The sequence below is a fragment of the Bos mutus genome, chromosome 18, assembly GCF_027580195.1.
Source record: "Bos mutus isolate GX-2022 chromosome 18, NWIPB_WYAK_1.1, whole genome shotgun sequence".
In the NCBI taxonomy this organism is placed as follows: Eukaryota; Metazoa; Chordata; class Mammalia; order Artiodactyla; family Bovidae; genus Bos; species Bos mutus.
Genome location: NC_091634.1, coordinates 86,941 through 106,339, shown reverse-complemented (window position 1 = coordinate 106,339; position 19,399 = coordinate 86,941). Strand labels below are relative to the sequence as shown.

General features: G+C 59.8%; 2 protein-coding genes across 8 annotated transcripts; both read left to right on the top strand.

The window, feature by feature from the left end:
- Window positions 1-776: 776 nt before the first annotated feature.
- Window positions 777-6,495, top strand: ZNF324 (zinc finger protein 324). 3 transcript variants are annotated; one of them, XM_070386914.1, is made up of 5 exons: window positions 777-1,156; window positions 1,267-1,329; window positions 2,660-2,786; window positions 3,071-3,187; window positions 3,779-6,495. In XM_070386914.1, exons 1-5 carry the CDS (start codon window positions 1,121-1,123, stop codon window positions 5,170-5,172), a joined length of 1,737 nt encoding a protein of 578 aa, XP_070243015.1. In that variant the 5' UTR covers window positions 777-1,120; the 3' UTR covers window positions 5,173-6,495. The 3 variants fall into 3 exon arrangements, with proteins under 3 accessions (XP_070243015.1, XP_070243017.1, XP_070243016.1); XM_070386916.1 differs by having other exon boundaries at window positions 1,267-1,334; XM_070386915.1 differs by lacking the exon at window positions 1,267-1,329 and having other exon boundaries at window positions 778-1,156.
- Window positions 6,496-8,441: 1,946 nt separating this feature from the next.
- On the top strand, window positions 8,442-18,403 carry ZNF446 (zinc finger protein 446). 5 transcript variants are annotated; one of them, XR_011467567.1, is made up of 8 exons: window positions 8,560-8,861; window positions 9,804-10,171; window positions 10,247-10,448; window positions 10,757-10,851; window positions 11,926-12,007; window positions 12,136-12,228; window positions 12,383-12,838; window positions 13,067-18,403. XR_011467567.1 is itself a non-coding variant. In XM_070386930.1 (7 exons), the coding sequence occupies exons 2-7, from the start codon at window positions 9,830-9,832 to the stop codon at window positions 12,760-12,762; spliced, it is 1,194 nt and encodes a 397-aa protein (XP_070243031.1). In that variant the 5' UTR covers window positions 8,442-8,540; window positions 9,804-9,829; the 3' UTR covers window positions 12,763-18,402. The 5 variants fall into 5 exon arrangements, 4 of the variants coding, with proteins under 4 accessions (XP_070243031.1, XP_070243029.1, XP_070243030.1 ...); XM_070386930.1 differs by lacking the exon at window positions 8,560-8,861 and adding an exon at window positions 8,442-8,540 and having other exon boundaries at window positions 12,383-18,402; XM_070386928.1 differs by having other exon boundaries at window positions 12,383-18,403.
- The last annotated feature ends 996 nt before the right edge of the window (window positions 18,404-19,399 follow it).

Here is a 19,399-nt window from a genome sequence, read left to right as displayed (position 1 = left end):
GATCCCTCGTGCTATGCCATGAAGCCAGAACAATAGAAAAACACCTTGTGTTTGAGTCCCAATATATAGGTTTAGGCTGGGTTTGTAGTCCAGACGTGGGTTCAAGGTGCACCCCAGATGGGACTTGAATATTCTTTGTGTACAAGAATGGCAGGAAACATGTCCTACAGAGATATGCATTAGATTTTCTTCAGTTTCAAGGTGAGCAAAATTTAATCACAAATACTAATTGTAGTATTAAGGAAATCAGTCCTGAATATTCATTGGAAGGACTGATTTTGAAGCTGAAGCTCCAATACTTTGGCCATATGATGCGAAGAACTGACTCACTGGAAAAGACCCTGGTGCTGGGAAAGAGTGAAGGCAGGAGGAGAAGGGGACGACAGAGGATGAGATGGTTGGATGGCATCACTAACTCGATGGACGTGAGTTTGAGCAAGATCCGGGAGATGGTGATGGACAGGGAAGCCTGGTATGCTGCAGTCCATGGAGTCTTAAAGAGTCGGGCACGAACTGAGCGACTGAACTGAAGTGAACGCCAAAATGGATGCTATCTCTTACAATACAAAGATTTACATACAGTATTAATAGTACAGACATCTGGAAGGCCGGCTACTCCACTTCCCAGCGTCTCTCGCGGTGACGCTTTGCCGTTGCCGTGGAGACAGGAGGGCCCCCCCCCCCCCGCGCCACCCCAGTCCGCCCTGCCTGCAGGCAGGCAGAAGCCACGCCTCCCCGAAGTCTCTGCGCGTGCGTCCGCAACGCGCCACGGGCCAATGAGAGCTCACGAGATTGGACTTCCGGCGCCTGGGACTGTCACTTGGCTACCGGTGTCGGGCCACGCCGGTGACGGCCGGAGAGGGCAGGGTCGCGGCCGGCTTGGCTGGAGGGTCTTGTGACCCGAGGCGCGGGCAGCGAGGACGCGCGGGAGGAGACTCGAGGCGCGGGCGGCGGAGCCAGGAGGCCCACGACTCATAGCCGGTCTCAGTTTCCCCGGGTGCCGCTTGGGCTGCCGCCGAGCCGCGCGCTCTCTGGTTTCCACGCAGCCCCGACGCGGCGCCCTTGACGGACGGGGAGAGTGAGGCCCGCGTCTGGGCGCCCGCCCTTTCTGCAGGTTCCAATGGCGGCGGCGGCGGCGCAGCCCGACCAGGAACAGGTGAGTAGCTAGAGCCCGGGCGCCCCACCCCACTTTGCCTCTTCCAGGGACCAGAGCCCCAAGCCGGGGAGGCAGTTCACCTGATGTCTTCCCCTCGCGCTTCGTCCTAGGCCCTGGTGTTCCGGCCGGTTGGGCGTGCACTCGTGGGATCCCCACTTCTTGCAGCTAAGGGGGTGAGGTGTGAGTAGAACTTCCCAGGGGACGTTGCCCCGTGTACAAAAGCTGGGAGGGAAGCCTGAGTGTAGGCGCTTCCGAAACCGAAACTGCGGGACCAGGACAGGGTATGTCCTAAAGGACAGGCCGAGGAATTAAGACTATCCCAGGGCACTGGAGACTGGACATGCTTTAAGTCACGAGGTATTACGTATCCTATCGTTTTCTGGATGGAGGGCAGCAGAGGGGGTGGCGCTGTGCAGGGAGCAGGCTGCGGCCAGAGTCCGGGCAGTGGAGAAGAGAATTCTGTGTAGATACGCTGGTGTAGCAAGTGGGATGTGCGTGAGTGCCCAATGGAAGGACCATTCTAAGGTTTTCCGCGGAGCACCCAACAGGATGCAGGTGTGGGGCCAGGATTTGGGAGCTTGGCCTGAAATCGAAAACCCTTGATTACATCCTTGCCCTGGGACTGTGTCAGTGACAACTATCACTCAGTGGGACAGAGTGGGGGAGGGGGAAGAAGGTGCTGTAGACAAAATTAGGCATTTGAAGGGAAAGTAGGTTTAAGGGGAAATTGGTAAGAGTCTATGGTATCTTAGAGTGGAGGTGTCACATGGACCTGGAATTGTAGCTGTCCAACGACAGTGTCCTGGTGTTCTGAGTGAGGCTGAGCCTGGGAATCAAACGTAGGAGGAGGGGATCTCATGGAGTCAGCCAGGGACATGCATAGATACTTAGGGTTCTAGGGAGATGGAAATGGCTGGCAGTCCTGGGGCTCTTGGGGGAAGTCTGGCAGGTGGCTGAGGGAAAGGAGGCGGCAGCCGAATGAGGAGGAAATAGAGGAGGTCTGACTGTTGGAGGAGGGAAGTGGCTTCTGTGTGCCCGCCAGGTCCTTGGGATCTTGCCTGTGGCGACTGCAGGGGATCAGCCAGCCCTCTGGTTCAAAGAGCAGCCTCGAAATGTTGGGCGAGTTCAGCAGGAGAGGGCGTCCCTGCAGGGATGGGCGTGTCCCGGGGGCTCTGCTGCCATCACTTGCTGTTACTTGTGCAGGAGCAGTGAGGGCACCTTTGGGTGGGTCAGCATTTGCAAAGGCTGGAGAATGGGTGGGCACCAGGGGCTTCCCTTGGGGCTTCCTCATGTAGATGGTCAGGCGGGGTTAAAGAGGCATCTACGGCCTAGATAAGGAAGGCGGAGGGGCTCAACCAGGTCAGGGGCGTTCCACCTGCAGAGACTTGTTGGGGGGGCGGGTAGCAGCTGAGAGACGTGCGCAGAGGTAGCTTTTGGGGCAGAGAGCTGGGTCTTGGGTCACACAGCCGTAGCTTCATTGTGTCCACCTTCCGACTCTGGCAGGGCCTAATGGCCTTTGAGGATGTGGCCGTGCATTTCTCCCAGGAGGAGTGGGGGCTCCTGGATACAGCGCAGAGGGCTCTGTACCGCCGGGTGATGCTGGAGAACTTCGCCCTCCTGGCCTCGCTGGGTAAGTGCTGGGTCCCCACGCGAAGCCAGGCTGGGCTGCCAGCACTAACCTCTCATTGCCTGGCAGCCACGTGCCCACTGGCCAAGCATCCCTGTTAGCTGTGGTGTCTCAGCACTCAGTCCCCTGCTGGTGCTGCCAGCATGGTTTTCCTCACTCGTGGGAGGAGGTGTGACCCTGCCCTGGGGTATGCCCTTGGCCTCCTCATCCTCACAGACGGTGCTATCTGCGTCCCATGAAGCCCCAGCCCCTCCGTCTGCCCCTCACTCGCCCGTCTTCTCCTGCAGGCCTGTCTGTGTCCCGGCCCCGTGTGGTCACGCAGCTGGAGCGCGGCAACGAGCCCTGGGTTCTCAGTGGGGCGGACGTGACCTTGGCCTGGGATGCCCAGAGGAGGCCCCACCACGGTGAGTGGGGCTCGGGGTGTGAGCTGGAGGCCAGTCTTTGAGCTGGCTTCGTACGCCTCCCTTTCCGGACGTGGTCCTTTATGGCTTCCCACCCTCCTGACTGTTCACTTTCAGCCTCTTCTAGAGGCTCCGACTTTGGCCACCCTTTGAAGGTGGCTTCGGGGCCGCCTCCAGGCCATGGGGAGACCTGCCCAGAGTTCCACCCTCGGCCAGTGTGTGTGGCCTCAGACCCTTCCAGTCTTCCCTCGCCACCTCATCCCTGAGGCCATTTATTTATGGGTGCATGGTTTCTTGAGCACTTGGGGTGGCCAGCTCCATTCCAGGCCCTGGGGACACAGTCTTGCCCAGATCACTTGTGGTCTTGCCTTGGTGGGGTCTTACGGGGGAGAGGCAGTCAGTAGGTGCTAGGGCCCAGGCGGTCAGTACCAGAGTTGGTGAGGGAGGAGCAGAGAGGAGAACCCCGGGGTCAGCTCTGCACCTGAAGGTAGTCAGGCCCCTGTCCCCCTCATCCACGCTGGGTCTGGGGTCCCCTCGCCCACCCCCACGGCTCGCCCAGGATGACCCAGTTGTCCACCGTTTCTGTGCCTGCAGGCTCCCCTCCTCTGGTGGAGGACGGTTGTGTTTCTGGAGAAGCCCCATTCCCAGGGGCCTTCGGGGATGGCTCCCCTCTGGCGCCTGCCAGGGTCCTCCCCACCGCGGATGCCTGTGAGCGCGGGAAGATCCCGGAGGGTCGGCGCAGCATCTCCCCTTCCCGGGAGAGGAGACCCACCGGGGTGTCCGTGATCTACTGGGAGAGGCTCCGGCTGGGGCCGGGCAGGGGCGACGCCAGCGTGAGCCTCCGGCTGACCTCTTCTCTGCGGCCGCCACCTGGGGACAAGGCCCTCGCAGAGCACCCCACGCCCAGCCAGCCACCCCGGGTGTCAGAGCGGCGGAAGCCCTGGGCACGCGAGGCCCCCGGGGGAGCCTTCTCGAGTGCTCCCGGGGCTCTAGGAGCGCGAGGGATGGGCCCGGCCTGGCGCGAGCCTCCCGGCTGGGCCGAGCTGAGTGAGGCACTGCAGCCCGGGCCTGGCCTCCTCTCTGGGGAGAAGCCCTTCGAGTGCAGGGCGTGCAGCAAGGTGTTCGTGAAGAGCTCCGACCTGCTCAAGCACCTGCGCACACACACCGGGGAGCGGCCGTACGAGTGCACGCAGTGCGGCAAAGCCTTCAGCCAGACGTCGCACCTGACGCAGCACCAGCGCATCCACAGCGGGGAGACACCCTACAGCTGCCTGGCTTGCGGGCAGGCCTTCCGGCACAGCTCGTCGCTGGTGCGGCACCAGCGCATCCACACGGCCGAGAAGGCCTTCCGATGCGCCGAGTGCGGCAAGGCCTTCAGCCACCGCTCCAACCTCAGCCAGCACCGCAAGATCCATGCGGGCGGCCGGCCCTACGCGTGCGCGCGCTGTGGCCGCAGCTTCTGCCGCAACTCGCACCTCATCCAGCACGAGCGCACGCACACGGGCGAGAAGCCCTTCGCCTGCGCGCTCTGTGGGGCTGCCTTCAGCCAGGGCTCGTCGCTCTTCAAGCACCGGCGCGTGCACACGGGCGAGAAACCCTTCGCCTGCGCGCAGTGCGGCCGCGCCTTCAGCCACAGCTCCAACCTGCGGCAGCACCGGCTGCTGCACACGGGCGAGCGGCCCTTCCGCTGCGCGGACTGCGGCAAGGCCTTCGCCAAGGGCGCCGTTCTGCTCAGCCACCGGCGCATCCACACGGGCGAGAAGCCGTTCGTGTGTGCGCACTGCGGACGCGCCTTCCGCGAGCGCCCGGCCCTCTTCCACCACCAGAGGCTCCACACCGGCGAGAAGCCGGCACGGCGGCCCCGGGCTGGCCCGCGCCCCCCGTCCAGGCCGCCTTCGGGGGCATCGCCCGAGGGCGCGCTGGGGCGGGAAGCCGGGCTCCCCGCCACCTCGGGGCCAGCCACCATCCTGAGAACCACTGAGGCCTGAGGGTGCGGCCCGACCTTCCCCGGCGGGTGGTTGGGCCCTTCCGCGCACACAAGCCCCCTCCTCCGCAGAGGCCTCCACTCTGGAGGAGCTCGGCGCGGGCACTGGGGTTCCTCCTGCACCTGGTGACGAGATCTGCCGCTTGTCGGCCACAGCTCACCCCTCCAGCCTCAAGCGGTCTGGCTGCAGAAAGGACGGGGGAGGCCGGCAGGGTGCTGCCGGTTCACGCGTGTCTTCCCTGTGGTACCACCAGAACGGGAGGTGCTGGAGGGCGTAGAGGTGGTCCGGAGACATTTCCGAGGTTTCCACCCAAACGAGGCTTCGTAGAGAACCGCTGCACCCCCGCTGCCGAGAGATCCCCCACCCCAGGCCTCAGTTCAGCTCAGGCTTCCTGGGAGCGGGCCCGTGGACAGGAGGCCTTGTGGGAGGTGGCTGTTGGCTTTAGAACCAGTGGCTGGGCTCTGAGCCTCAGCTCCCACCTCCGGGGAAGAGAAAACATTGAGGCTGCAGACGGCAATCTGCAATCCCCGCAGGCTCCCGCCAGCTCCGCCTCTGCCTGCGGCGGCTTCTCCTGACAGCGCTGAGGGGCTAGTGTGGCTGGGGTCTCCACTCCCCAGAGGAGGCTGAGGCGCAGAGAGCTCGCCCCTTCACCCCACACTTAGCCTGCCAGCTCGGAAGGTGAAGCCTGCCTGGCTCCCTGCACGAGGCCGACCCTCAGGAGGAGGGGAGTCCTCAGGGAGCTGGGGGGCAAGGTGCAGAGTGCCGGTTCCCTGGCTATGCTTGTTCACTCAGATTGTGGTCCCGGCTTAGCTCCTGTGTCCTGCCCTCCCTAAAGTCAGCGCCATCCGAGCCTCTCCAGCCCCACTGCCCTGACGGAAGGTGACCACAGCAACAGGTTCAGAGGAGGCGGATTGGCCACTTGCTTCTGTGGGATCCAGTGTCCATGTGCCTGCCTGTGCTCCCCTCATGGGGTGGAGGACTTGACACCACCTGAAGCTGTGTGTGGCGCTCTTCTGAGACCCCTTCCCAGGGTGCCACAGCCCACCCGGTAGGGGCACTGAGGCAGACAAATGGGCTGGGGGCCCGGTTGGCTTCTTGTGGCCTTCCACCTGGGGCATCTCCACCCGGGGTCTCATCTCCAGGGAAGTTAACGGTGCATTTATTGGAGGGGAAAAGACTAGAAATTGCGGCTTGGAGGTACGTTTTAAACTCTGCACGGCACTGTGCAGGTCCGAGGCCTCAGCCTCCAGGTCGTGGTTCAGGAGGTTTTGATAAGACAGAGTCCAGAGAGACTCCCTAATAAAGGTTTCTTTTTAGAAACATGAACATAGCTGGCCTGAAGCGGGTTTCATCTCAGCGTGATGCACACGTGTTGTCACACAGCTGCAGGGCCCTGGCTTCAGGCCTGGTCCCTGTGAGGGGCTGCAGGGTAGAGGTGCAGCCTGTCTGTCCCCTGAGCAGTCGGGGACCCGGATGGGGTGGGGCTGCCCCACGCTGCAGCTCTGCTGGGACATGAGCCCTTGTGGGTCCAGACCCTGGAATCTGAGGCTGTGGCCACGTGTGGTGACCCAGAAGGTTGACCCCAGCCCAGTGAGTGCTCCAGCTCCATCACCTCAAGACCTCACATTCTTAGGTTTAAACCTGCCGGCAGGCTGCCGCCCCTGAAACCTCACAAGTCTTTGAAGGAAAGGAGACTTGGGGGTAGGGAGAGGGGTCACACAGGGTCAGGCTCTCCAAGACTCCTCAGAGGCAGGTCCTCTGAGCCAGTGTCCAGCCGTCTTGGGCCCAACCTCTCTGCCCTGGTCCTTGCCTTGGCCTGGCTCTGTCTTGTCTTCCCCTAGGCAGGCCTCCATGAGGGAGCATTGAGCAGGTTATATCAGGGTCTGTTGGTGTGGCTGTGAGATGCAGGCAAACCCCACAGCTTACAGAGCGCTGTGGTAGGAGCCCGTGGGACTCAAGAGCAAAGGAGCCTGTTGCATATCAAACAGGTTCCCAGAGAATCAGTCACATGCAACCTTTGTTGCATCTCAGAAGGAGCTCCTGGAACCTGGTTTCCACCCTGAGCCCTACTGACCCCTCAGGCTAGGCCTGGTGCCCTGTCCAGCCTCCTTCCTGCTTCACTGAGCTTTTCTTGCCATGTGGTTGGCTCCTACTACCCCAGTTCCTCCACCCTCCTCAAGTCCACCCTCCCAGTACCAAGGGGTAGGAACAGCAACCATAAGTATCCCCCTGCCCCCATGTCTTGGCCCCAGAGTTGTCCTCCAAACTTTTGTGGTCATGTTGGGCTGTGTCCTGCCAGGCTGACCCCTCTGCTTAACCCCGAATGTGTTATGACTAAGTTTTTGTGGGTTTTCTAGGTCAAGATGAAGGACTGAACACATGCATCTTACTTGGTCCAGAAACCCACTGAAACCACAGGGAGCGTTTGAAACACTAACCCTTGGGAATTCCCTGGCAGTCCGGTGGTTAGGACTCCAAGCTTCCATTGCTGGGGGCCCAGGGTTCGATCCCTAATTGGGGAACTAGGATCCCACATTCTGCGTGGTGTGGCCAATAAGTAAATAAAACACAAAACCACAAGTAGGATCGTGAAAGAGGAGGCAATGGCATACGAAAGCTAGAAGTGGGTGGAAATCGAGGAGCTAGTACCGATTTAGGGAAAAGCCAAATACTGAGTTGGCGCTGGTGGACGTGCGGGGTGGTCCAACCAGGCTCACGCTGTAGAAATTCAGAAGGCTTGAAAACCAGCAGCTCTCTGGAAGGGTAGACCCAAAATAAACATGACTGAGGGAAATCTCCTGAATAGGCTGTTAGAGCTCCAGCTCTCCCCACATGGTAGATGGTGGAAGAGACCTTTTTTTGCAGGACTCATCTAGCTGAAGGCACGTCTGAGAGTCTGAGGATATAGATTACGGGACAGTTTCCTCATCAGTAGATGAGTGCCTGCTGTCCCTGCACCCCCGCAGGGCGCTCAGTGGTAGTCGAATGACGGACCCCAGCGCCACCCTCGCTGGAGAAATTCCTGGGGAAGGCGGAGAACGCTCATGGGTTAGGCCAGCCTTCCCGGCAGGTCCCTGCTTCCTCCTGGGACCCCGAGAGGCGAGTCTCTGGGAAACTTCCGGCCGCCTGGGAGGGCAGGGCCACGCTCCGGCGGTCGCCTTGGAAATAGCGGGAGGCGGGCCGCTGTGCTCCCGCGGTAACCACGGCGACCGCCGGCGCCCAGAAGGAGGCTGCAGGGAGAGCACCAGGGCGGAGCGCTAGCCTGATTGGCCGAGAGGTCACGCCCCGCCCCGCCTCACCTCTCGGCCAATAGGTGCCGGCCTGCTGTGCGCATGCACAACGTCCGGAGGTCTCGTCCATCTCTGCAGTTGGTGAGTCTTCGGGGGCGGGTGCAAAGGGAGAGCGGCTGCCGGGACGGGGCGGGAGACCCCCGAAGCCCGCGGCGCCGCAGATGCCGCTCGGAGGAACGGGGCGCCCCTCAGTCATGCGAGGCCTCCGAGAAAGAGCACCTGCTCTGAGGCCGCTCCCGTGCTCGCGTGCTGAGGCTCATGGGAAACGTAGTCCGACGGGAGGGGGGCGGGGTCTCGGAGCAGACGTGTGATTCGCCAGGGCTGCGTCGCCGAGGCAACGCGCGAAGGGCAGGCCGACGGGGGCTGCGGAAGGGACGGGGCTTCAAAGCCGACGCGTGATGGGTCAGGGCTGCGTCGCCGGGGCAACGCGCGAGGGGCGGGCCCATGGGAGGGGTGGCCCGCGGAAGGGGGCGGGGCCGCTCACCGCAGTGGCTCGGGGTGGCGGAGTGAGCGCCGGCCGGCGCGGCGCACGGGCCCCTCCCGCCGCCGCCCTATGCGCGTGGGCCCTCCCGCTGCCACCCGACGCGTGCGGAGCGCCCCGCCCCCGAGCCTTCGTCTGGCCCCTCCTCCGTCTGGGGCGCCGTCCCTTCCTCGCGGAGGACCCCCGTCTCCCCTCCGTCTGTGGAAGGCCAGCTCTGGGGGTCGGGCCCTGTCCAACCTGTCGGACAGGCCCCCCCATGTGGACGCGTCTCCCTGCGGACCCTCAGGGCCGGGACACGGTTGTCCGCGGAGCGCCCCATACAGCCCTAGGCTCTGTTTTGCTTGGCTTCCGCCTTTCACAAGTACGGTCCACACGGTGTGAGTCACGCACAGCTGTCTAGTGTCAGCGAGCACGGTGTCTCGGGGTGCACGTCGGCCCCTGCCTCGCCCGTGGCGCAGACCAGCCCCTCGGGGTGCCCCTCTTGAATCAACGTCACCCAGAGATGGAGGGGACGGGTAGCCTGTTCTCACCCTGGCTCCCCCACCCTCGGCTCCTCGGCCTGACCCTGGTAAGCCTGGGGTAATTCCCCTGGCCTTGGGTTCAGCATCATCTAGCTGTTCCCTGGAAGCTCCATCCGACTCCAAGTGGTTCACAAGATTTCCTTCTGCTCTTAGTTCCAGCTCTCGTGACCTTTCCTTCCACTAAACTTTCCCCAGTTCAGCCTCGAGCGTCCCCACACTAGGGTCCTCTCTGTCCAGACATCAGCACCACCACCACCACCCCTGGGCTGGGGCTGTCTGCACGCAGCTGCCTCACCTTGGCTGTGGCCTTGTGGCTGACACTCCGACCCCTCTTTCCTGCAGGTGGCTCCAGGAAGATTCCCCGCACAATGCCATCCCCACTGGGTCCCCCAAATCTGCCTTCTCTGGACCCGGAGGCCATCCCAGAGAATCCTGAGACGGCACGCCAGCGCTTCCGGGGCTTCTGCTACCAGGAGGTGGCTGGTCCCCGGGTGGCTCTGGCCCGGCTGCAGTTTCTGTGCCACCAGTGGTTACAGCCCGAGGCGCACTCCAAGGAGCAGATACTAGACCTGCTGGTGCTGGAGCAGTTCCTGGGGGCGCTGCCCCCTGAGATTCAGGCCTGGGTGCGGGGCCAGCAGCCAGGCAGCCCTGAGGAGGCGGTTATCCTGGTCGAAGACCTGCAGCGTGACCCTGGGCAGCTGCTGGGCTGGGTGAGTGTGGTGGTGGTGGCTTCTCTGAGGGACAGAGTGAAACTAGCACCCCAATGACCCTCCCTCCCCCCTCAGATTACAGCACATGTCCTACAGCAAGCTGTGCTCCCAGCCACGCAGAAGACAGAGGAGTTGGTGGGGGGTGTCCACCCCTCAGGGACAGTGGAGCCCCTCAGGGCAGCCTCTGGGGAGGGGCCAAAGGATGCCCAGATGGAGGGCAATGCCCAGCTCAGCTGCAGCGTGAAGGAGGAGCCTGATGGCTACATGCAGGAGATAGGTGAGGTGCGGGTGCACGAGGGCTGGAGCCCCTTGAGAGTCAAGGTGGGGGAGTCCAGGAGTGGTTGTGCAGAGACTGGGGGCTCCTGGAGTGGGTCTGGCGTCTCCAGCTGGGAGGCGGGCCCCACAAGGACTGGGCCCCCCAGAGGCTGGAGGGAAGGGCTGGCTGCCTACCTGCCGTGTGCCTGGCACACAAAGAGCACACCTCCTGTTGCCAGAGGAGGGCCCAGGCTACAGCACCAATGCCAGCTCCTTGCCTGCACTGGCTCGCAGGGACAGTCCCTGACCCCTGCCTGCCTGGCTTCCTAGCATCCTCCAGCCCCCCACCTCCAGCCCAGTCCCACAAGGAGCACGTCGAACAACAGGAACCGACCTCCGCACCCTTCCAGCCACCCCGGCTTCAGGTGAGCAGCCCCTGGTTGGCGAGTACAGCCCTGCTGCAGGAAGAGGGTGTCCTCAGGGGCTGCTCTCTGTCCTGCCGGATGTCCAGGCTCCTTGGCCAGTGCTTCTTGTCCTCTTTGCTGCCCTGAAGTGGAGTTGGTGTCAGGGTACCCCTGGCAGGGCCTGGGGGACAGAACAGTGCTTGGAAAGAATCTGCTCTCAGGGAACTGGGAACCTGGTTTAGAGTGATGGGAACTGGCAGAGGTAGGTTTCGCACTTACAGACGTGAGACGGAGATTGGCAGGAGTCCTGAGCCGGCACCCGGGGTGAACCCTCATGGGCTTGTGCAGAGGGGACAGGGTCCCCAGTGTGGCAGGAAAGCCTGAGTGCCACCCAGTAGTCTGGCCTCCCTTGCACACCTGAGGTCAGAATAGAGACACTTTTACCAGGAAATGGCCCAGGGCCTTCATCCAAGGCCAGTCAGCCCTCAGCTGCAACCAACTGGGCGTGGAAGCCCCTGTCACTGGAGGGCTTGGGTCCTGAGTGCAGGCAGCAGGGTCTTGTCCTTTCCCAGTGACACTGTTCCTAACCCTCTCTGCACTGAGAAGCTCGCAAGGACCCAGCCGCAGCCTGAAGGCCTGGTTGCATCATCCACAGCCGGCCCAGCTGTGCCCGGAGGTGCGAGGCTGTGCCTGCCCTCTGGCGCCCCAGCCTCCCTGCAAGTTTGCTGAGGTGCTGGGCACTTTCCCTGAGGATCTCTATTACCCTTGAAACCAGAGGCAGGGGAGAGGTGGTTGGGGTCCTCGCCATTCCCTGGCCTTTTGCTCCACGCAGCACACGCAGTCCCAGGGCCATCCAGGTGTCCTCAGCTTCCTTCTTTGCGGCCAGAACCAGGGGTGGGGCAGCTGAGGGTGACTGGTGAGCCAAGAGGCAGCTCCCTTCCCGGGCCTACATCTTCAGTGCTCACTGGTTCCCATCTCAGCAGGTGAGGCTCTGGTAACCTGCCACCCCTCAGGGGACGAGCAGGGCTCTGGCCAGGATCGGCCTGGTGGGTGCAGGGTAGATAGTTATGTGGGTGATGGGTTGTGTCCCTGCAGGAGTGGGGGCTCCTGGAACCATCCCAGAAGGAGCTGTACTGGGACGCGATGCTGGAGAAGTACGGCACGGTGGTCTCCCTGGGTGAGGCCCCCTCTCCTTGTCCGGGCCCTTGGGCGCACCTTGCCTCCCAGCGCTTCCCAAGGGCTGCCCCCCCGCCCCCGGCCCTTCATTCGTGCGAACCCCTCACCTGATGGGCCCCCCACCTCAAGCAGGGTTGCCGCACCCCCTGCCTGAGTCCCGCGCGGAGTCTCAGCCGGAGGTGCTGAGCACCGGATCCGAGGGGCGGAGACGCCTCCGCCCGGGTGAGTGGCCTCTCAAGGTCCCTCGGTGGGGGTTGGGGTGCAGGTGCGGGTGGGGCAGGGGCGGGGGTGGAGAATGGGGGCGGGCGGGGTGCCCAGGAGGCCTCGGCTGGACAGTGCTGGGGCCCCAGGTGACCTGGCCTCCTTCACTCCCCAGGAGATGAGAGCGAGGGCCGGCCCGGTGGCCCCGAGGCCCCGCCACCACCGCCGCCGCCGAGGAGCAAGCCCTACACGTGCACTCAGTGCGGCGGCGCCTTCGACTGGAAGTCGGTGTTCGTCATCCACCGCCGCGCGCATGCCGGCGGCCCGTGCACGGAGAAGCCACCGGCCGGCCCGCCCCAACGCGCGCTCCCGGGCCCGCGCGGCTACGCCTGTGAGGAGTGCGGCCACAGCTTCAGCTGGAAGTCGCAGCTGGTCATCCACCGCAAGGGCCATGCCGGCCAGCGGCGCCACCTCTGTGCTGACTGCGGCCACAGCTTCGACTGGAAGTCCCAGCTGGTCATCCACCGCAAGAGTCACCGGCCCGAGGCCCCTTGAGCGTGGGAAGGGCGGTCTCCCGTCCCTGCGCCAGCAAGGCCTGGAGACCTGGAGGCCGCCCAGGACCCTGGAGCAGGTCAGAGTCCCAGGGGATCCCTCGCCCCCCCTCAGTCTCTCCCCGGAGTCAGTGCTCCCCGTCTCCTGCCTCCCCCACCCCAGCTTTCTGAGAGACCTGGGCTCCAGGCCTCCGCCAGCCCAGCGCAGCCAGGGGACTTGGAAGCTCCCACCGGTGACCTAGTGCAGGCTCGTCTGACCTCTGGGACCACTTGGCTTGGTGACCAGGCCCCTCCCACTCCTCCTGCAGAAGCTGGGCCTGAGGTTTGAGTGTGGACGGGCCAGGAACCCCAGGAGAGCACGGCCTGCTTCCGTCAGCAGCCAGCTGCAAAGTTGAAGTTTATCCGCTGTGCGTTTTAGAGTTTTAACAGATTCCAGTTTTAAACTGGAGACGTTTCTGCAGAAGAATCCTGGTGTATGGTCTCTGCTGATCGGATCAGAGCAACTGCCCTCCCGCCTAGCCCCTGGAGCTGCCGAGCAGCCGGCCCCCGAGCCGGGCCAGCGTCCAGCCCACCTGCTCCTTGGCCGCACACCCAACTGCTGGCATTGTTGTCCCCGCCTGAGTGGACGTGAAGGGAATTTCTCTCCAAGGATTTCTGGACAAGGATGGGCTCCGAGAACAGATGTCACTTAGGCCTGTAGGCCGGCGGCTCAGGGCTGTGTCCCCACAGCCTGCACAGTGGGTCACCCCTGGCGGCCCATCTGGGTCCTGGGCAGTCGTTCAGGTCTCAGCCAGCATTCTGTGGTACTTTCCTACTGCTGCGATGGCTTAACACAACACGTGTGTCCTCTTGGGACTCTGGATTGGGTCTCCCTGGGCCCAGTCACGGTGTCAGCAGGGCTGGTTCCCCCTGAAGTCTCTAAGGGGGAATCCACTGCAAGAGTTTTTCTGACGTGTAGAGGCCGCTGCACCCCTTGGTTGGTGGCTCTTCACTCCATCTGCAATGCTCGCTGTGGACGGTGCGGTCCCACGCTGCCTCCTCCTCGTCAGGCCCTCGGGGCTGCGTCCAGAGTCCCCAGTAACCGTGGTGGTCCTAGTCTCAGGACTGCACGGCTTCCACGTCCACCCACCCTCCTGCTCTCATCTGCACAAGCCCTTTGCATGTGAGGTGACATTCAAGGCTCCAGGGGTTAGGACGTGGACGTCTTGGGGGCTGTTACTCGGTGCGCTTCGGTCTCCATTCTGCTCTAAAACGAGCATTTTGTGGGAGGTGATTTCAGGGAAACACGTGCGCCCAAGAATTGAGCCCCCTGCAGCCTTGGGCACATGCAGGGGTTGCAGGAGGGTGTTGAGTGCTGCAGTAACCATCGTTACTGGGCAAGGTGGAGGACACCTGGACGGGGGTTGGGGGGCTTACTGCAGCCTGAAACCGGGAGGGAGAAGCCTTCATCCCAGGGACCCACCTCCTCCATGCCCAATCCTCCATGCCCCCCAAATGCCCAGGGACCTTTGAGCTGTTGACCATACTCAGGCCGGGGGAAGTACAGCCAGCCTGCAGGTGGAACTGGGCACCGGTGATCTCGTTACCGCATCCAAGCTTGTGTTGCTTGGTGCATGACAGGCTGATGAACTGAGAGCCTGAGTGGTTAGGGCAAGGAGTAGTGCGTGTATTCAAAAAGCCAGCAAACTGAGACGGTAGGAGACTTGTGCCCCAAAGAACCATCTCATCTGAGTTAAAATCCAGGCTGCTCTTACACTGAGAGGTGATGGAGTCAGGTGAAACATTTCCTGCTTCAGAGGGGATGTGTTCATTTCCTCCTTCCTGTAGACACTCACAGGTGGTGTGGTCAGGAGGTCTCCTGTGAGCTAAACAAAGGAATTCTAGCTTAAATGCTCACTACCTGTGAGTCAGGGCTCCCAGAGGCGGGCTATTATGTATAATTTAAGCTTAGAAGCAGCATTCTTAGTGACTAAGCAGCATCACTTAGTGACTTAGTGATGGACTCAGGTGACAGAATTCAAAGGTTCTTCCTCATTATAACACAGTCTGGCTGGCAGCCAGAGGTGAGGTCTGAGCTGGGGTCACAGAGGAAGGTGCCGGGCAGGGCCCAGCCGCACACAGGTAGTGAGGGGTGGGCGGGGGCAGGCAGGCAGCCTTCCTGGGAGATTTTCCATGTTTAAAAGTAGTTTCTGTTTACTTAGGAAAGTCTGAAATGTACCAGAGGACAAAGGTCACAAAAGTGGTCCTGGATGGCACTGTTTTTCTCCGTGTTCAAACGGGGTGGGGTTTTACAGCGGGCGAGGCCCCAGCGTGTTGTTCTGAGCCCTGCTCTTCCCGCCCACCTCCCTGTGTTGCTAAAAATGGGACGTGTCATGATGCCTAGGTGGCGATTCCACTTCCTGGGTTTCCACCAGGCCCCGGCAGTTCCCTGTCTGCCTCTCCCTCACAGCTCTCCGTGCCCTGAGGACACACCTGAGCAGACCCTCGGGGGGCAACCTGCGTGTTTCCTCAAAACAGACTCCCACAGAGTGGGAGTGGCAAGTTTTCTCGAGCGTGGGATTTCTGTTCTTATTTTCTTTTTCTAATTGTTTTAAGAAACAAAACAGATTGCAGTTCTGAGGTCAGGAGGCAGGCATAAGTCTCACTGCGCTAAAGTCCAGGTCCTGCAGGCCTGCTTTCCTTCTCTGATCTCTGGGAGAACCATCGCTATACTTTTCCACCCTAGAGGAGGCCTGTGTGCCACGCTCACCGCCCTTCCCCAAACCTTCTAGGCTGGCAGTGGCCACTCAGTGCTCAAGGGGGCTCGCCCGACACTCTCCTCTGCCCTCCTTTTCCACCTCTGAGGACCCTCGTGATGACGCTGGGCCCACCTGCATCATCTCGAACAGTCCCCCTGTCTCACGATCAGCTGGTGGGGTAAGGGGTTTTTAAATTCTCCGCGGACTCATCAGCGTCTTCCGGACACATGGCCCCCGCCCGCCTTCCCGGGAAGGAAAGGCTTCCAGCGGCAGAGGCCCCAGAACGTCGTGGACTTGCTTTTCCAACCTTCCTTTTCCATCCTTCGGGCGAAGCCCACGAGCTCTGCGTCTCTGCGGACAGCAGGCAGGCTCCGCCCCACCCACGTGCTCGGGTGTGCCTGTTGCCCTGTTGGCGCGGCCTCGCGCATCACGGGGTCACATCCGTCACTGTTTTCCATCGGCTTTAGACCGCTTGCCCCAGCCAGCTCCCGCAGCACGGTCACCCTGCCTCTTGCCGTTGTAACTGAGCCAAGCCTCCTCGGCCAGCCTCCCGGGCACCCCGCACCCCAGCATCGCCCGGGCTGCCTCTGGGCCAAGACCGTGGGCGGCGTCGGCGTCTTCCCGCCTGGTCCCAGTTGCTCGCTTCCCACCCCGTCTCATCTGGTCCTCGAGGCCACCGAGAGCCTCTGTCCTCAGCTGGGCCTCCCTCCAGCTCCGTCTCTTTCCTCTGCCGTTGCTCCCGAATTAAGCCTGCTGGAGGCGACCTAGTGGTTGGCCGAACCGCAATCTGACGCGGGTCTATCTGACATCTGCACCAGCGGGTGTAGGAAGGAGGCTAAAAGTAAGGCCTGATTCTGTTGCCTCCGTAACACCAGAAACCAGGAGAGCCTCAAAGGGCAATTAGCAAATCCCCTTCCCTTGCTCCCCATGCTGTTCCTGGTAAGATCCCCGAGTCAAACAGCTCCCTGGGTGCTGTTTCCCCCCCAGAGTGACTGATTCCCCCTCAAAGCCGGCAGTCACCCCAATGAGCCAGTCACACCCTCAGCAGGAGTCAGGGCCCCCCTAGCCTCTCCTGACTACAAAGCCTACCCCCCCCTGGTCCGGTGGGCACGTGACCCTGCGTGGTGGGAGGTGCTCACCTCCACGTGTTGTGTGTTCAGCCATCTTGGTAGCTCTAGGGCTGGTTGAGCAGGAGATGGTTACAACGCTGGGCCCAGGAGCAGGCTGCCTGCCCCTGCACTCGATGAAGATGCACCAGAGGCAGGTAGGGTACCGCACCCCAGAGCTGCTGAGCAAGGCTGGGGCGGGCGGGGAGAGTGGGGCAGGAGAGCAGGACGCTGGCCTGGGTCACGACTTTGAAGGGACGCCACAAACTCAGCCAGCAAAGTAGGTAAAGGCTTAATATTCTAAAAAATAAAAATGCACACATCGTAAAATGTTAAATTGCAGTGTTGAGATTTCTTAGCAGCTTTATGGAGACAGCCATATGCCATGCAATTCACTCCTTGCAGGTATACGATGCAGTGGTTTTTAGTGTACTCTCAGAGCTGTGTCTCAGTCATCACAGGTTTAGAAAAATTTCTCATTACACAAAGCATGCACCCCTATTGGCAGTCCCCCAAGTCGTCTTCCCCCTGCCCCTGGCAATCACCGGTCTCTTTTCTGTCTCTGGATCTATCAGAGCTGCTTTTTTTTTTTTTTGCTGCCGATAATAATACGCCATTTACACATTTAGCACATTTGTTTTATCCATTCCTAAGTTCTCTGGGCACTGGGTTGTTTGCAGGCTTGGGGACTGGGAATAATGCAGCTATGAACATTGATGTGCAAGAGTTGGTGTGGATATATGTGTTTATCTCAGTTCAGTTCAGTCGCTCAGTCGTGTCAGACTCTTTGTGACCCCATGAATCGCAGCACGCCAGGCCTCCCTGTCCATCACCAATTCCCAGAGTTCACTCAGACTCACGTCCATCGAGTCAGTGATGCCATCTAGCCATCTCATCCTCTGTCGTCCCCTTCTCCTCCTGCCCCCAGTCCCTCCCAGCATCAGAGTCTTTTCCAATAAGTCAACTCTTCTCATGAAGTGGCCAAAGTACTGGAGTTTCAGCTTTAGCATCATTCCTTCCAAAGAAATCCCAGGGCTGATCTCCTTCAGAATGGACTGGTTGGATCTCCTTGCAGGCCAAGAGACTCTCAAGAGTCTTCTCCAACACCACAGTTCCAAAGCATCTATTCTTCGGCACTCAGCCATCTTCACAGTCCAACTCTCACATCCATACATGACCACAGGAAAAACCATAGCCTTGACTAGACAAACCTTTGTTGGCAAAGTAATGTCTCTGCTTTTCAATATGCTATCTAGGTTGGTCATAACTTTCCTTCCAAGGAGTAAGCGTCTTTTAATTTCATGGCTGCAATCACCATCTGCAGTGATTGTGGAGCTCCCCAAAATAAAGTCTGACACTGTTTCCACTGTTTCCCCATCTATTTGCCGTGAAGTGATGGGACCGGATGCCATGATCTTCATTTTCTGAATGTTGAGTTTTAAGCCAACTTTTTCACTCTCCTCTTTCACCTTCATCAAGAGGCCTTTTAGTTCCTCTTCACTTTCTGCCATAAGGGTGGTGTCATCTGCATATCTGAGGTTATTGATATTTCTCCTGGCAATCTTGATTCCAGCTTGTGCTTCTTCCAGCCCAGCGTTTTTCATGATGTACTCTGCATATAAGTGAAATAAGCAGGGTGACAATATACAGCCTTGACGTACTCCTTTTCCTATTTGGAACCAGTCTGTTGTTCCATGTCCAGTTCTAACTGTTGCTTCCTGACCTGCATACAGATTTCTCAAGAGGCAGGTCAGGTGATCTGGTATTCCCATCTCTTTCAGAATTTTCCACAGTTTATTGTGATCCACACAGTCAAAGGCTTTGGCATAGTCAATAAAGCAGAAATAGATGTTTTTCTGGAACTCTCTTGCTTTTTCCATGATCCAGCGGATGTTGGCAATTTGATCTCTGGTTCCTCTGTCTTTTCTAAAACCAGCTTGAACATCTGCAAGTTCATGGTTCACGTATTGCTGAAGCCTGGCTTGGAGAATTTTGAGCATTACTTTACTAGTGTGTGAGATGAATGCAATTGTGCGGTCGTTTGAGCATTCTTTGGCATTGCCTTTCTTTGGGACTGGAATGAAAACTGACCTTTCCCAGTCCTGTGGCCACTGCTGAGTTTTCCAAATTTGCTGGCATATTGAGTGCAGCACTTTCACAGTGTCATCTTTCAGGATTTGAAATAGCTCAACTGGAATTCCATCACCTCCACTAGCTTTGTTCATAGTGATGCTTCCTAAGGCCCACTTGACTTCACATTCCAGCATGTCTGGCTTCAGGTGAGTGATTACACCAGCATGATTATCTGGGTTGTGAAGATCTTCTTTGTACAGTTCTTCTGTGTATTCTTGCCACCTCTTCTTAATATCTTCTGCTTCTGTTAGGTCCATACCATTTCTGTCCTTTATCGAGCCCATCTTTGCATGAAATGTTCCCTTGGTATCTCTAATTTTATTGAAGAGATCTCTAGTCTTTCCCATTCTGTTGTTTTCCTCTGTTTCTTTGCATTGATCGCTGAGGAAGGCTTTCTTCTCTCTTCTTGCTATTCTTTGGAACTCTGCATTCAGATGCTTATATCTTTCCTTTTCTCCTTTGCTTTTCGCTTCTCTTCTTTTCACAGCTATTTGTAAGGCCTCCCCAGACAGCCATTTTGCTTTTTTGCATTTCTTTTCCATGGGGATGGTCTTGATCCCTATCTCCTGTACAATGTCACAAACCTCCATCCATAGTTCATCAGGCACTCTATCTATCAGATCTAGTCCCTTAAATCTATTTCTCACTTCCACTGTATAATCAT

Coding starts and splice junctions, on each gene's coding strand:
- ZNF324 (XM_070386914.1), top strand. CDS start 1,121: ATGGCGGCGGCGGCGGCGCAGCCCGACCAGGAACAG. Junction 1,157..1,266: donor CGCAGCCCGACCAGGAACAG/GTGAGTAGCTAG, acceptor GCTTCGTCCTAG/GCCCTGGTGTTCCGGCCGGT. Junction 1,330..2,659: donor CACTTCTTGCAGCTAAGGGG/GTGAGGTGTGAG, acceptor CGACTCTGGCAG/GGCCTAATGGCCTTTGAGGA.
- ZNF446 (XM_070386928.1), top strand. Junction 10,852..11,925: donor TCCAGCCACCCCGGCTTCAG/GTGAGCAGCCCC, acceptor GTGTCCCTGCAG/GAGTGGGGGCTCCTGGAACC. Junction 12,008..12,135: donor CGGCACGGTGGTCTCCCTGG/GTGAGGCCCCCT, acceptor CCCCACCTCAAG/CAGGGTTGCCGCACCCCCTG.